The following is a 12,244-nucleotide window of genomic DNA, read 5'->3' as shown; positions in this document are numbered from 1 at the left end:
TCACCCTGGCTGGTTTGGCTCAATGGATAGAGCGTCACCCTGCAGACTGAAGGGTCCCGGGTTGGGTTCTGGTCAAGGGCACGTACCTCTGTTGCAGCTCCTCCCCGGCCCCGGCCCTAGTCAGGGCATGTTCAGGAGGCAACCAATCAATGTGTTTCTCTCACATCTTTATCTCTCTCTTCCACCATCTTTGGAAAGAAAGGAATTGAGTATACTTCCTCCCCCCTCCCTCTTCTCTTTCTCTCTTTCTCCCCCCCTCCCCCCCAAAAACCATTATTTATTATTACAGAGATGCCTTCTTAGAAAAAGGTGACTAAGCAGGGGTTTGTAAGAGCTTTGAAATTTAAAATGTCTTCTTATCGAGTGCTGTGCATACTTGGGCAGGGATTCATGCAATGTCTATTTTGGAAGTCATCAGTTGTTTAGGAACCTAATTCCCAACATGATAGCATTTCAAAGCATTATGGAAATTCAGAATAGCAAATGATCTAACTTTTATAATTCGATATGCCTGTATCAAAAAGAGAACTGATAATGTAAAAATAATTTCTGCCTTTATACTAATATTGTATGCCAATGTTTCTATGAGCTTTTTATTTTATTTTTTATTTTTTTAAAATATATTTTATTGATTTTTTTTTTTTTTGCCCCCCTCCCTCCCTCCCATACATCCCTCCCTCCCCAGAGTTTTGTGTCCATTGGTTGTACTTATATGCAGGTATAAAAGTCCTTCGGTTGATCTATTATCTCCCCCAGATCTTCCTCCCCTCCCCGCTGTAATTTGACAGTCTACTTGTTGATATACTGTCTCTATATCTATCTTTTGGTTCATCAGTTTATAATGCTCTTTATTATCCACAAATGAGTGAGGTCATGTGGTGTTTCTCTTTCATTGATTGGCTTATTTCACTCAGCATGATGTTCTCCAATTCCATCCAGGTTGCTGCAAATGATGAGAATTCCTTCTTTTTTATGGCAGCATAGTATTCCATTGTGTAGATGTACCATAGTTTTTGGATCCAATCATCTGCTGACGGACACTTTGTAACTTACTGGAATTTTGTAGTTGTAGGGTGCAAGAAGGTGATAACAAATAATAGAGAAAAAATAAATGTCCAAATAGGTAGTTCTTCTTCAGAATGTTTCCTTCTTATTATCTGGTCTTTCTTTTCAGTGACTATGTGTGATTTCTATTTATAATAAGAAAGCATTACAATTTGCTATAACACTTCAGCTCAACAAAATTTAAGTTGATAAATTTAGGCCATATCATTAGGCCAGGATATCAGGTAAATGGAAAAAATGAAAGAGATCATGGGTCCTGCCTTGCTTATGGTTTCAGTACTATAGTATTGGAATAATAGATACTATAGGTAATATTTTGAGTCCACTGGTTAAAAAAACAAACAGGAAAAATGATAAACCCACATTTTTAAGATTGTGATAAACTTCTTTTAAACTTTATAGATTTTTGTTTTATCTGCTTTAATTTGTTTCATTTCATTATTATATATTTTTAAAAATTCACATCACATATCTTAAACATTACTCTATTTCTTTATAACACCATAATATTATGATTACATTTCATACTGATTATTGGAATAACCATTTTAACATCTATCCAGTTCGGTATCCTCTATTCCTCTAACCCCAATGACTAATGTCTCTATTTCTGAGTAAGTCACACTTGGTGTAACCAGTGTTCTTTGTTTCCCCCAACTCCCATCTTTATAATCATGATTCTTTTTTAAAAAAATATATATTTTATTGATTTTTTACAGAGAGGAAGAGAGAGAGAGAGAGAGTTAGAAACATCGATGAGAGAGAATCATTGATCAGCTGCCTCTTGCACACCCCCTACTGGGGATGTGCCCGCAACGAAGGTACATGCCCTGCCCGGAATCGAACCTGGGACCTTTCAGTCTGCAGGCCTACGCTCTATCCACTGAGCCAAACCGGTCCCGGCTATAATCATGATTCTTTTAGAATGAATTCTGCCTTTGATACTTTTCTTCAGTGATGAGTGGAGTTAGTGTAAAACTAAAACCTATGAGAAAAGGAAACTTAACTTGGTGATGTTTTTCTTTATTCTTATTTTTTGTAGGGAAACTAAACAGCCAAGACTCCTACAATAATTTTGCCAACAACAACCCTGGCAACCCTCGGCTCTCTCCTCTCCCCAGCTTGATGGTCTTGACGCCTCTTGCACAAATCAAACAGCCAATGACGTTGGGGACCATCACCAAACGAACAGGGTAAGGCCTCAGGCTTGACACGTTTTTAATAGCTGTGTTAGACGATTGAATGCATAAAAGAAAGCATACTTTTTGTTTCGATGCTTTTGATTATGTTTTTCATTTCCAGTCCATATGATACTTAATGGTAGCAGGTTAAGTCCAAAGCATAGAACAGGCACAAATATACTTGCACACAACCCTGTTCACACACATTCGGAGAAAAAACAAAGCAGTGACAAGTTGTGAAAACGAGTGTTCGCTAATAAAAACCAGATCTAGCTAATTAGTCTTTTACTTGCTGCCTTGTGGCTTTGTCTGAAAGTACAGTTTCATTTTCTTGCTTTTGTGGACATGATCTGGACTTCAAATGACTTCCAAATTTTGACAGACACACCTACTAAGATGAGAACTTCAGATGACAACCATGTTTCTAATACTCTTAAAAAATATCTATATTGAGGTATAATTTACCTGTCTTTACTGTTAGGACAGTGTGGAGCAAAGGGTAGTTTTCAAAAGCCAGAATCGTAAGATTTGGCCTTTACTCAAGATTGGTCGTTAACATCCTCAAAGACTTGATGATTCACTTAATTCATATCTTTGTGCATATTTTAGCTATTTAAAAATTTAAAACAATTCCTACCTGCTAGAAATCATTACATTTTTTTTGTTCTTGAAAAATAAAGTGTTGTGTCTAAGATATCAGATATTCAATTTTGTGATCACTTTGAAATTAATTTATATCTGAAAGTATATATCTCTATACGCAAATTACCTATTTTCATCAATAAGCAATTCTGGGCTTTAACCTAATTTGAAATGGAACAACTGCCTAAAAATTATTCAGCTAGTCAGGAAAAAACCCTTTCTTGGCTTCAAGTATCCTTCAGGGCCTTTCCCACAGGAGGATGAGGTTAATTATTTGGCTGTCTTCACATTGTTTGCTCGGTGGTAAAATGTTTCCGGAGGTCATTTTTGTGAGAAGAATTACTCATTCTCAGGAACCAGGCCTTTGAGCTCCAGATTCTATCATAACACTGAAATGGACCCTCTCCCTAGTAGAGTCATTTTTGTATATAAAATGATCCTTCTGCTCAATGCAGGAATAAAGTTGAGTTTGTTGCCTATGAAGTGGGGGGAAATAAAAAATACAGCAAATGTAGGTCCAAAATCAGCATTGTATAAATTCTACTTAGGAGGTTTTGACTCTTTCCTGTTCAGAATTATTCTTGAAATTGATTTTAGTTTTTACTAGTGTTTATGTTTGTTATTTTATTTTATTTTTTAAAAATATATTTTATTGATTTTGTACAGAGAAGAAGGGAGAGGGATAGAGAGCTAGAAACATCGATGAGAGAGAGTCATCGATCAGCTGCCTCTTGCACACCCCCTACCGGGGATGAGCCTGCAACCAGGGTACATGCCCTTGTTGGAATCGAACCCAGGACCTTTCAGTCCGCTGGCTGACGCTCTATCCACTGAGCCAAACCGGTTTTGGCTATGTTTGTTATTTTTAAAACTTAATAGACATGCTTTATTTTTTTATTTTTTTATTTTTTTTATTTTATTTATAATCCAAAGACTTAGCTCTCTTTAAAATAAACTCCTTTCTCTATAGTGACTGTAATTATACGCATGAAATCATATGATGTTAGAATTTAATTAAAAAATACTTGTTGGAGGGGTAGAAAATGAGCCTACTTTTGTATATATTTATAAATTTCCATAAAACAAATAAAATCTCTCTTTTTCATTCTCTCTGTTCTTAGTCAGGGAGAAATTATGAATTATCTAGTCTTTTTCTATGCAACCATATTTTATAAACTCAGATTATTTTTGTTTCCTTTTATTTTAAATGTTTTATTTTTTTAATTACAGTTGATATTCAGTATTATATTATTTTAGGTGTGCAGCATGGTAGTTAGACATTTTTGTAACTTATGAAATAATCACCCCATTAGTCTAGTATTATTTTCTTTTTGAAAAGTTGTTTACAAATCCTACATTTTTGAAATATTATTTTTATTATTTTATTTTTTACATATATGTCCCTATTCCCCCCAAAATCCTACATTTTTAAAGCATGTATATTGGACTCTCTTTTATTATAATTAATATAATAATTATTAATGAATTAAATATACATGTATCATTATTTACTAGACTTTTTTTTTTACTAGACTTTTTATCTCAATTATGAAACCTTTATTTCTGCAAAGTTTTTGAATTTTTAGCATGTCTTTTATAAAAGCATTTAGAGAGAATAATTAATATTTCTTATAATGAGTACTTAGTTTAAAATTTTTACTATAATTCACCCGAACATTTGGTCATAGAATTTTCAGAATGTAATTTGTGATTTTATAACTTAAACATTATCATTTACATGGAAATACATGTATTTGCCTTACCAAAGGTTATATTTGTTGACACATGTAGAGATTTGAAACAAATCCCAGACATTTTATATTATATTTCATCTCATTAGATTTGAAAGGCTCTATTTTATTTTAGTTTTATTTAAAAAAATTTTTTCTATGACCAGTTCTCAATACTACACTTAGCTAATTTGCATTATTTCCAATTCAATTTTGTTGTACTTTCTGAGAAATTTGATTGCCACGTTAAGGTCAGCAGAGTGATGAGCAAATGGGCTTTTCATTTTCCAGGTCTCTTTTCATTCTGGAAATTCTAATGTACTCTTTTAAAAAAAAATGTTTTTATTGATTTCAGAAGAAGGAGAAAGAGAGAGAGAGAGAGAGAGAAAGAGAGAGAGAGAGAGAGAAAGGGGAAGGCACATCAGTGGCAAGAAAGAATCATTGATCGGCTGCCTCCTGCACACCTCACACTGGGGATGGAGTCCACAACCCTGGCATGTGCCCTGAATGGGAATTGAACCATGACCTTCTGGCCAATGGTCAACCACTGCGCCATGCCAGCTGGCTAATTCACTCTTTAAAAAATAAATGTTTTTTATTGATTTTTTATAGAGAGAGGAATTGAGAGGGAGAGAGACAGAAACATCATTTGGCTGCCTCCTGCATGCCCCAGTTGGGGGGTGAGCTGGCAACCTGGGCATGTTCTCTAACCAGGAATGGAATGGATGAACCAACAACCTCTTGGTGCATACATAGGACGATGCTCAACCAACTGAGCAGCACTGGCCGGGTCAATTTCCTCCTAACTCTGCTTCTATGAAGTGCCTTTCCTAGCATATGAAAAATAACATTAATAGGAAGTATTTGACTTGGATAATGTAGAAAGAGAACTCAGCACTTTCTACATTATCTAGAAAAGTTATGTACTTCCTTAGGTGAGATCAACATTTATTTGTTCCATGTCAATAGAACAAATTGTTCCATGTCATAGACATGGAGCAAATAAAAAGTTATATTTCTAGCACAAAGATTTCCACGGATTGCCTATGATCCTATATTTAAGTAACTGAATTGAGATAGCAGCCTCAATTCAAACCGTTAGGGGATCAACCGTGTACTTACCAAGTTTCACATCTGCCCTCTTATTTTTGGAAATATATATCCCTGAATGCCTGCGCAGTGTCACGGACCATCTGTCTTTCTCCAAGACATGCATGAGGCCAGTAGAACTAAAATGGCAAAAGACAGATGTACTTACACCTTCATGTTCTGTACCTTGAAGCGGCATTTGGAGGAAATGAGGCCTATTTTGGCAACAGCTGCTGCTTCAACCCACTACAGTGTTCACCGATGAAGGCAAAGGAAGTGCTAGAAATCATTTGGTCAACAATCACTCAAGTCAAACAGAATTCATTTCATCAGTCTCAGATTGAAGGCCTCCATAACGTTTTTATCACTTGTAAATAGGAATAGTTCTCCACATCTATTAAAAATGAAACCAGGTGCTAAAGGATTGTTTCTTGTTGGGGGTATTAAGTTTTTATAGTAGGGATTTACTAAGCAGCGTTTTGTAGATATTTAGTTGAGTTAATGAATCATGTAAGTGGTAAAAAAAATTTTAATGCTTCCTATCTATGTAAAAGTTTACTAAACCATTTTCAGTATGCTTAATTTTATGTGCATTAAATCTAAAATTATTAATATATACATCTCACTTTATGGGCACAGGCAGAGAAGAGTTAATTTCAAAAAGAGGTCAGAGTAATTTCATGGGAATAAAAAAAATATAGAAATGAACTTACTTCCTTGCTCTTCAACAGCTGATCAATTTTAGTGAAGTAAACACAGATAATTTGGTTTCCTTTTCCTTAAATGGAGCAGCTCCCTGCTCTTTTCCCCTCCCCTATTCACTTTTTTTGTGAGCAATTTGAGGTAGATATTAGGAACCTTGGGCTTGACCCTGTAGGTGTAGGTAGGGTATTGTTGTGGGGAAAATGGACTAAGGAGTCTGCAGCCCTGGCTTTTCCTCTTGGTTCTGCCACCTGTTAACTGTGTGTCTTAGGTCAGTTTCTTCATCTGAACAATAAAAATTTATATGTATAGATGATAATCTTTCAGCCTCTCAGTATATGAGTTCCCACCACGCCTTTGATCCCATTACCTGATTTCCAAGCCTCACTCATTGTTGAACACTAGGCCAGTGCTGAGCAATTTCCACCTAGGAAATGTAGATGATTGTGCTTATTTAGAAATGGCAGCATTTAATAGCATGTATTTGGCTATCTCTGGCTGAAATTTGTAGACCACATCTGCCTTTAGAGCTTGTGAAGGTGAATAAATGTCATTGGCATATAGCTTACTGAAGACAGCTTACTATATGGCCTATTCCTTTTACTAATTAGGTCTACCTTGTCTAAACAACTTTCCCTGAGCCCCAAATCACATAGTCAAAATTCTGAGAATTAATAGGAAAGATTTGGTATAGTAACACACGATAATTCTCCACCTCCCAGCTTTGTCTCTTCTAGGTATTTGTCCTTGATAGCTAAGCTATAAATGTTTGGTTCCAGATACAAAATTATGGACAAAGTATTTTTTTCTCACTAGAATGGATATGGGTATATTTACATGTGCAATATACTTATCACAGTTTGAGTTTTCAATTTTTGTGCTGCATCAATAGAGTACTTAAACCACACCATAGTTTGTTCCATTTTACCATATATCTATGGATTTCTTTTTTTTTTGGGGGGGGGGGAGATAAAATATATTATATAATGTATTAAAAGTCAGAAATAACTTTCTACAGATATTCGACAACTTATTTATGCTGTTCTAGTTTCTTTTCTGCCACATCTGCCAGAATTTGAATATTATCTAATGTTTTTCTAATGAAAATCTTGAGTATATAATTTAAATTTGCTCATTGAATATATCTCAAATTGGACAGTTTACCTTATAGTTTTCCCTACAGATCAATAATTTGAGAGCCAATAGTCCCATAGTCTCTTTAGTAGGGAGCAGTTTCTAAGTGAAAGAAAAATTCAAATAACACTGGAAAATGACGTAAGGACTAATTTAGTTGCATGTGAGTCCATTTCAGTTGCTTTTTAACAGGGCACACTGGATGTAGCAGGGTTGTTAGGGCTCCTAGAAGATACTGTTAGAGAAGATGGCTTTACAATTTTACTCATGGTGTCGTATAGTTTTCTTCTGCTTTTTCTCTATTCAGTATGTTTAATATTTATATTTGCTCGTTCTAGAGGCAGTTAAGTGATGGTGCCTGAGTTCTCATTGGGTGTGATAAGTCATAAAATAGGACTTTCAAAGTGTCTTCATAGAGAACGTAAACTCCAATGATTTTGTTAACAGGTGATTGAGTCTAATCATTACTAATGCATTTTTAGCACTAGATTCAGGTTATAGAGGATTTCAGATCAACCTTTTTACTTACATCTAAGAACCTTTCTCAAGTTGCCTTGTTTTTTGCTAGCAAGAACAGAGCTTTGGTGGCGCTAGGTGGAATTCAACAAAATGCTTGAGTTTAAAGACTTACATAGGATTAATGCACGGTTCCTTCCGGTTTTCTGAGTATCTCCAGAACCAATGGCCCAATCAACAAGTCTGTAATAAAGATGTCTTGATATTTAGTCTCTTGATTAGTCCTAGAGTTTGTCAATCAGAATTCAGCTTTAAAAGGACATATTCATGATGAAGAGAACAGGTTTTATATAGCAGGATTGTTAAATCTGCTAAATCTTCATAGTGTTTGAAAAACACACACATTCTTAATATCTGACTTTGATAAATTGAGTTGCATATATTCATATAGGCAATTTTAATTCAACATAGACTCCCACTCTTACCCTCTACTTCCTTCTAATCATCCCATATAAAATTCCAACTGTGGGATTTGGGAGGGGGAGGAGAAAGTCATAGGTGAAGACAGCTGGATCAGGGACTTGTCCTTTGTGACTTTATATTTTCATTCTTTTGCTATTGAGGGAAGATGAAGCAGGCACATTTCAAAAGAACAGCTGACACTACCCATACAAATTCAGTAATTACGTCAGTCACTCTTAATTCCTTGGGGTTTGGGGCTCTTCTCTTACATGTTCGTGGCAGAGGTCCAGTCTGTAGGAGTGGGTAAGAAGTGGTTGAATATAGATTGGGAACACGCCAAGTGTACATTCTAAGGCAGGTTCTCACCCTGTTTCCTCAGCCCTCTGATTTCTCCTTAAGCTGTGTTATCCTTACTTGATTGAAGAAGGATAAAAATATGTTCCCTGTTTATATACAAGGGACACCTAAACCGGCTTTATAGGTGGGGAACATCAGCTAGTCTTTTGAAATATAGAAACTTAAAGGTTTTGTTTTATTTTTGCTTGGTTGGTTTTGAGGGTCATAGGAAACCTTTTAAGTCATAAAGAACTATGATAAAACTACCAAATTCTTTAACAACGAATGAGTAGTCTGGTGTTTGGAATGAGATAGGAGAGTACCCGGCATCGATACAATATACACTAAAGAGCAACTCATGCCTGCATGCTCCAGATCACAGGAGCATTTAAAGAATTTGATTAGTTCAGGTGTTCTGCAGCATGCCGAAAATTAAAGGAAGACGGGCACTGTGAACTAACAGCAACCTTTTCACTTGGGAGGTATTTGTGGGCATGTGGAAATGTATTGAACCTTGCATTTTCTGATCGTTTCTGCATGTCATCTCTATGTGATTGAGAGATCGGAATCTTTATGTGGTCTCAGTTATTTAAATTACTGTTTGTCAAGTTGCCGGGTGAACTGCAAGTAGTATTTTGTTTTCTGCTGTAATTAGTGGATCATGAAACCAAAAAAGGAAATTTTGATTTTTTTTTCCATTAATGAAGTAGAATACAATAAAATGCAGTTCTACCAACACACAGCTTTGGCATCACCTAGGAGCTTGTTAGAGAAGGAGTCTCAGGCTCCACCTAGACCTGCCCTGTTAGAATTTTATTAATCTTTGCTATAACTAAGACCTAAATAGAAAAGTCGATTACAACCAAAACCCATTCATTAACTTGTTTCAATTTGTGTGTTTTTATGTGCACACCAGCTTGCACCTGAAAATACATTTTTATGGGTCACTGTAAAAAAACAAGTTTGAAATCCACTGTTTTAAAATGTGAATGTGGCACTTTATCTCTGGCCATGGTCTTACCATTAACTGTGAAATAAATGTAAGATAAACAAGATAAATGCTCTGCATCATCTGCAAAATTATTTCTTGCTTTCAGTGTCTCAGTTCTTTCATCTCACTCCTTCTTCTACTTACTCCTCTGTTGCCTTGTTCCTAGCTTCTGTGCTTCAGTCCTGAGAATGGTAGTTAGTGTTGTGAAACATTATCCTGGAGTTGCAGTTTCGAGCCAAATATACTCAGTGCACTGGGAGATTAATACTAATTAGCAGGATTTTTGAAAACTCCCTCACACCAAAGTTGAAGAAGAAAATAACCAAGTTTTGATAGTGTGCTTTCCTTCTCAATTTGTTATGTCTTCCTTTCAAATGTCAGATGTCATAGCAACATTTTGTTCCGGGTATAATTAGATCACTCAGACTTCTTTGTGTGCAAATGTGCATAGCACGCCCTAAATACTGTGAACAGAGTATTAAGAAGAAATGTGTGTAACACTGAAGTCTGACTTTGTACCCCCAGTTGTATCTAAAGCAAGCAATTGTGGCTTTAGTTTCCTGATTCCGGCCTCACCCAATGGCGGTCAGGTAGAAGAAGCTAATCTCTTGTATCTAAGAGAATGGCCAGTTTCCTGGAATGTGACCCTAAATGAAAATAAATCCTCCTACTTGTATTTAGTGTTTGTTTCTTTGACCAGCAATATGCAGTCCAACTTACTATAAATGAACAGCTTAGAAATATGGGCTTCCTTGCTCTGGCTCTGAGACTGCAACCTGTGAACTGCAGACAATGCTTGTAGAATATTGCTTGAGTTATCTTTAGCTAGTTTTAAACATTCGGCGTCACACAACCCCACATCTGTTGCTACTGATCCCACTCTTTTCTCCATCCGATCACTCCATTTAACTTGTGCTTTGTTTTAAAGAGCCTCAGAACTGAATTTATTTTATTTTACCTATGAACCCTATCGGGTTGCTCCAGAAAAGGGGGAGAAATAGAACATTTTGAAACCTCTAAGCCTATGAAAATGCAGGGACTTGTTATATATAATTTTTATTGGTTCTATCAAGCTCATTCGTATCTACAGCAGAATTATCAATGATTATTATTTTTTCAGTGATTTACCATACTCAATAACAGTATGCTATACATGTATTTTGTTAATGTTAAATGAGTTTTCCTCTAATTTTTTGTGTGTGCATTTTCCCCCCTTTTCCACGAAGGCCTTATCTGTTTGGAGCGGGGTGTTTTTCCATAAAAGCTCCATGGTGAGTCCCAGTTCAGTCCCGCATGCCTAATTCATTTGTTGTACTCTCAGAAAATAACTGTTTTGTACTGTTGTTTCAGTTGCATGGCCTGAGCACAGATAGATGTACCGAAGTACTGAATAATTCATGTAGATGGGACATGAATGTTGATAGTTAAGCTTTCAAAGAGCAGTTTTCTTGGGTTTACTTCATTTCTTGAAAAGTCAAATGAAATCACAGTTAAATATTAAAGAAATGAGAAGAGTTCTCTCTTATAATGCCAGTGTATAAGACAAGGCTAACATGCCAGTTTAAGGCTTTGAGCCTTACAATAATACAAGCTCCCTACACCTCCTGCTGAACATGTGGAAGATTTGATTTATTTTGAAATATAAATATATTTAAAGTATACTATAAATACCCTATAAATTTTAACTGCATGTGGTACCAGTGGAACAAGAGTCACTTCTGTTTTGAATAATTTTGGTGTTTGAGGAGGAAATTTGTGTTTCACATTGAAACTCTTAAATAATTTATAATTTTGAGCTCATAGCACCTACTTTTCATAACTTATTTATTTTGGAAAATTCTTATATAACTGCATAAACTACAGTTTTGTCTTGTAGTTAGACACGATGAACATGGAATACTTTTATATAAAGATGTGAAGTAAAATGTATTTAGAACCTGGTATAGTGTGTTTTACATAATGGATAAAAGTCAGGGCTTTGGTATCTGACTACCTAGATCTTAGCTCGTATGCTACGTATGTGATCTTGGGTGGTTTTCTAAAATCTTTCTATTTCTTGTTTCCTTATCTGTTAATTGAGTTACCAGTAGCACCTAACTCATTATGAGGATTACATGAACACATGAATGTGTTGCTACTATTATTTTCTTTCTTATTCAAAGAAAAAAATATCATTTTCAAAAAAACTTTAGATTTTTTAATTTTTAATTTATTTTTATTTTATTTTTTTATTTTTTTGCTTTTCAGAGTAAGTGAGGCAAAAGGAAGTTTTGGGCAATGTAAGTTATATCAATATTATAAATTTACTCAGAATACTTACAAGAGTTCTGCACATATAATAAGTAGTTCTCATAACTGCTGATAGGAGTTGTTTATACTGTCCCATTATACTAGGAAAAGAAACTTCCAATAATTTTTCTCTTGTTGGACAAAAAGAAGGTCAAATACCATCTTTA

At 35.3% G+C, this 12,244-nt stretch overlaps 1 protein-coding gene across 11 annotated transcripts in view; it reads left to right on the top strand.

Annotated features, from left to right (window-relative positions):
• BCAS3 (BCAS3 microtubule associated cell migration factor) overlaps positions 1–12,244 on the top strand; it is a 457,087-nt gene that overhangs the window by 169,165 nt on the left and 275,678 nt on the right. For 8 of the 11 annotated variants that reach the window (XM_036451745.2, XM_036451749.2, XM_036451742.2 and 5 more), the window contains exons 16-17: positions 2,108–2,258; positions 11,015–11,059. In XM_036451745.2, the coding sequence (XP_036307638.1) occupies positions 2,108–2,258; positions 11,015–11,059 (196 nt within the window). The remainder of the gene's footprint in view (positions 1–2,107; positions 2,259–11,014; positions 11,060–12,244) is intronic. The other 3 variants (XM_036451750.2, XM_036451747.2, XM_036451748.2) reach the window with 1 other exon arrangement.

Source organism: Pipistrellus kuhlii, unplaced genomic scaffold, assembly GCF_014108245.1.
Source record: "Pipistrellus kuhlii isolate mPipKuh1 unplaced genomic scaffold, mPipKuh1.p scaffold_m20_p_22, whole genome shotgun sequence".
In the NCBI taxonomy this organism is placed as follows: Eukaryota; Metazoa; Chordata; class Mammalia; order Chiroptera; family Vespertilionidae; genus Pipistrellus; species Pipistrellus kuhlii.
Note: the sequence above shows the minus strand (reverse complement) of the source record. Positions and strands in the feature narration are given on the sequence as shown.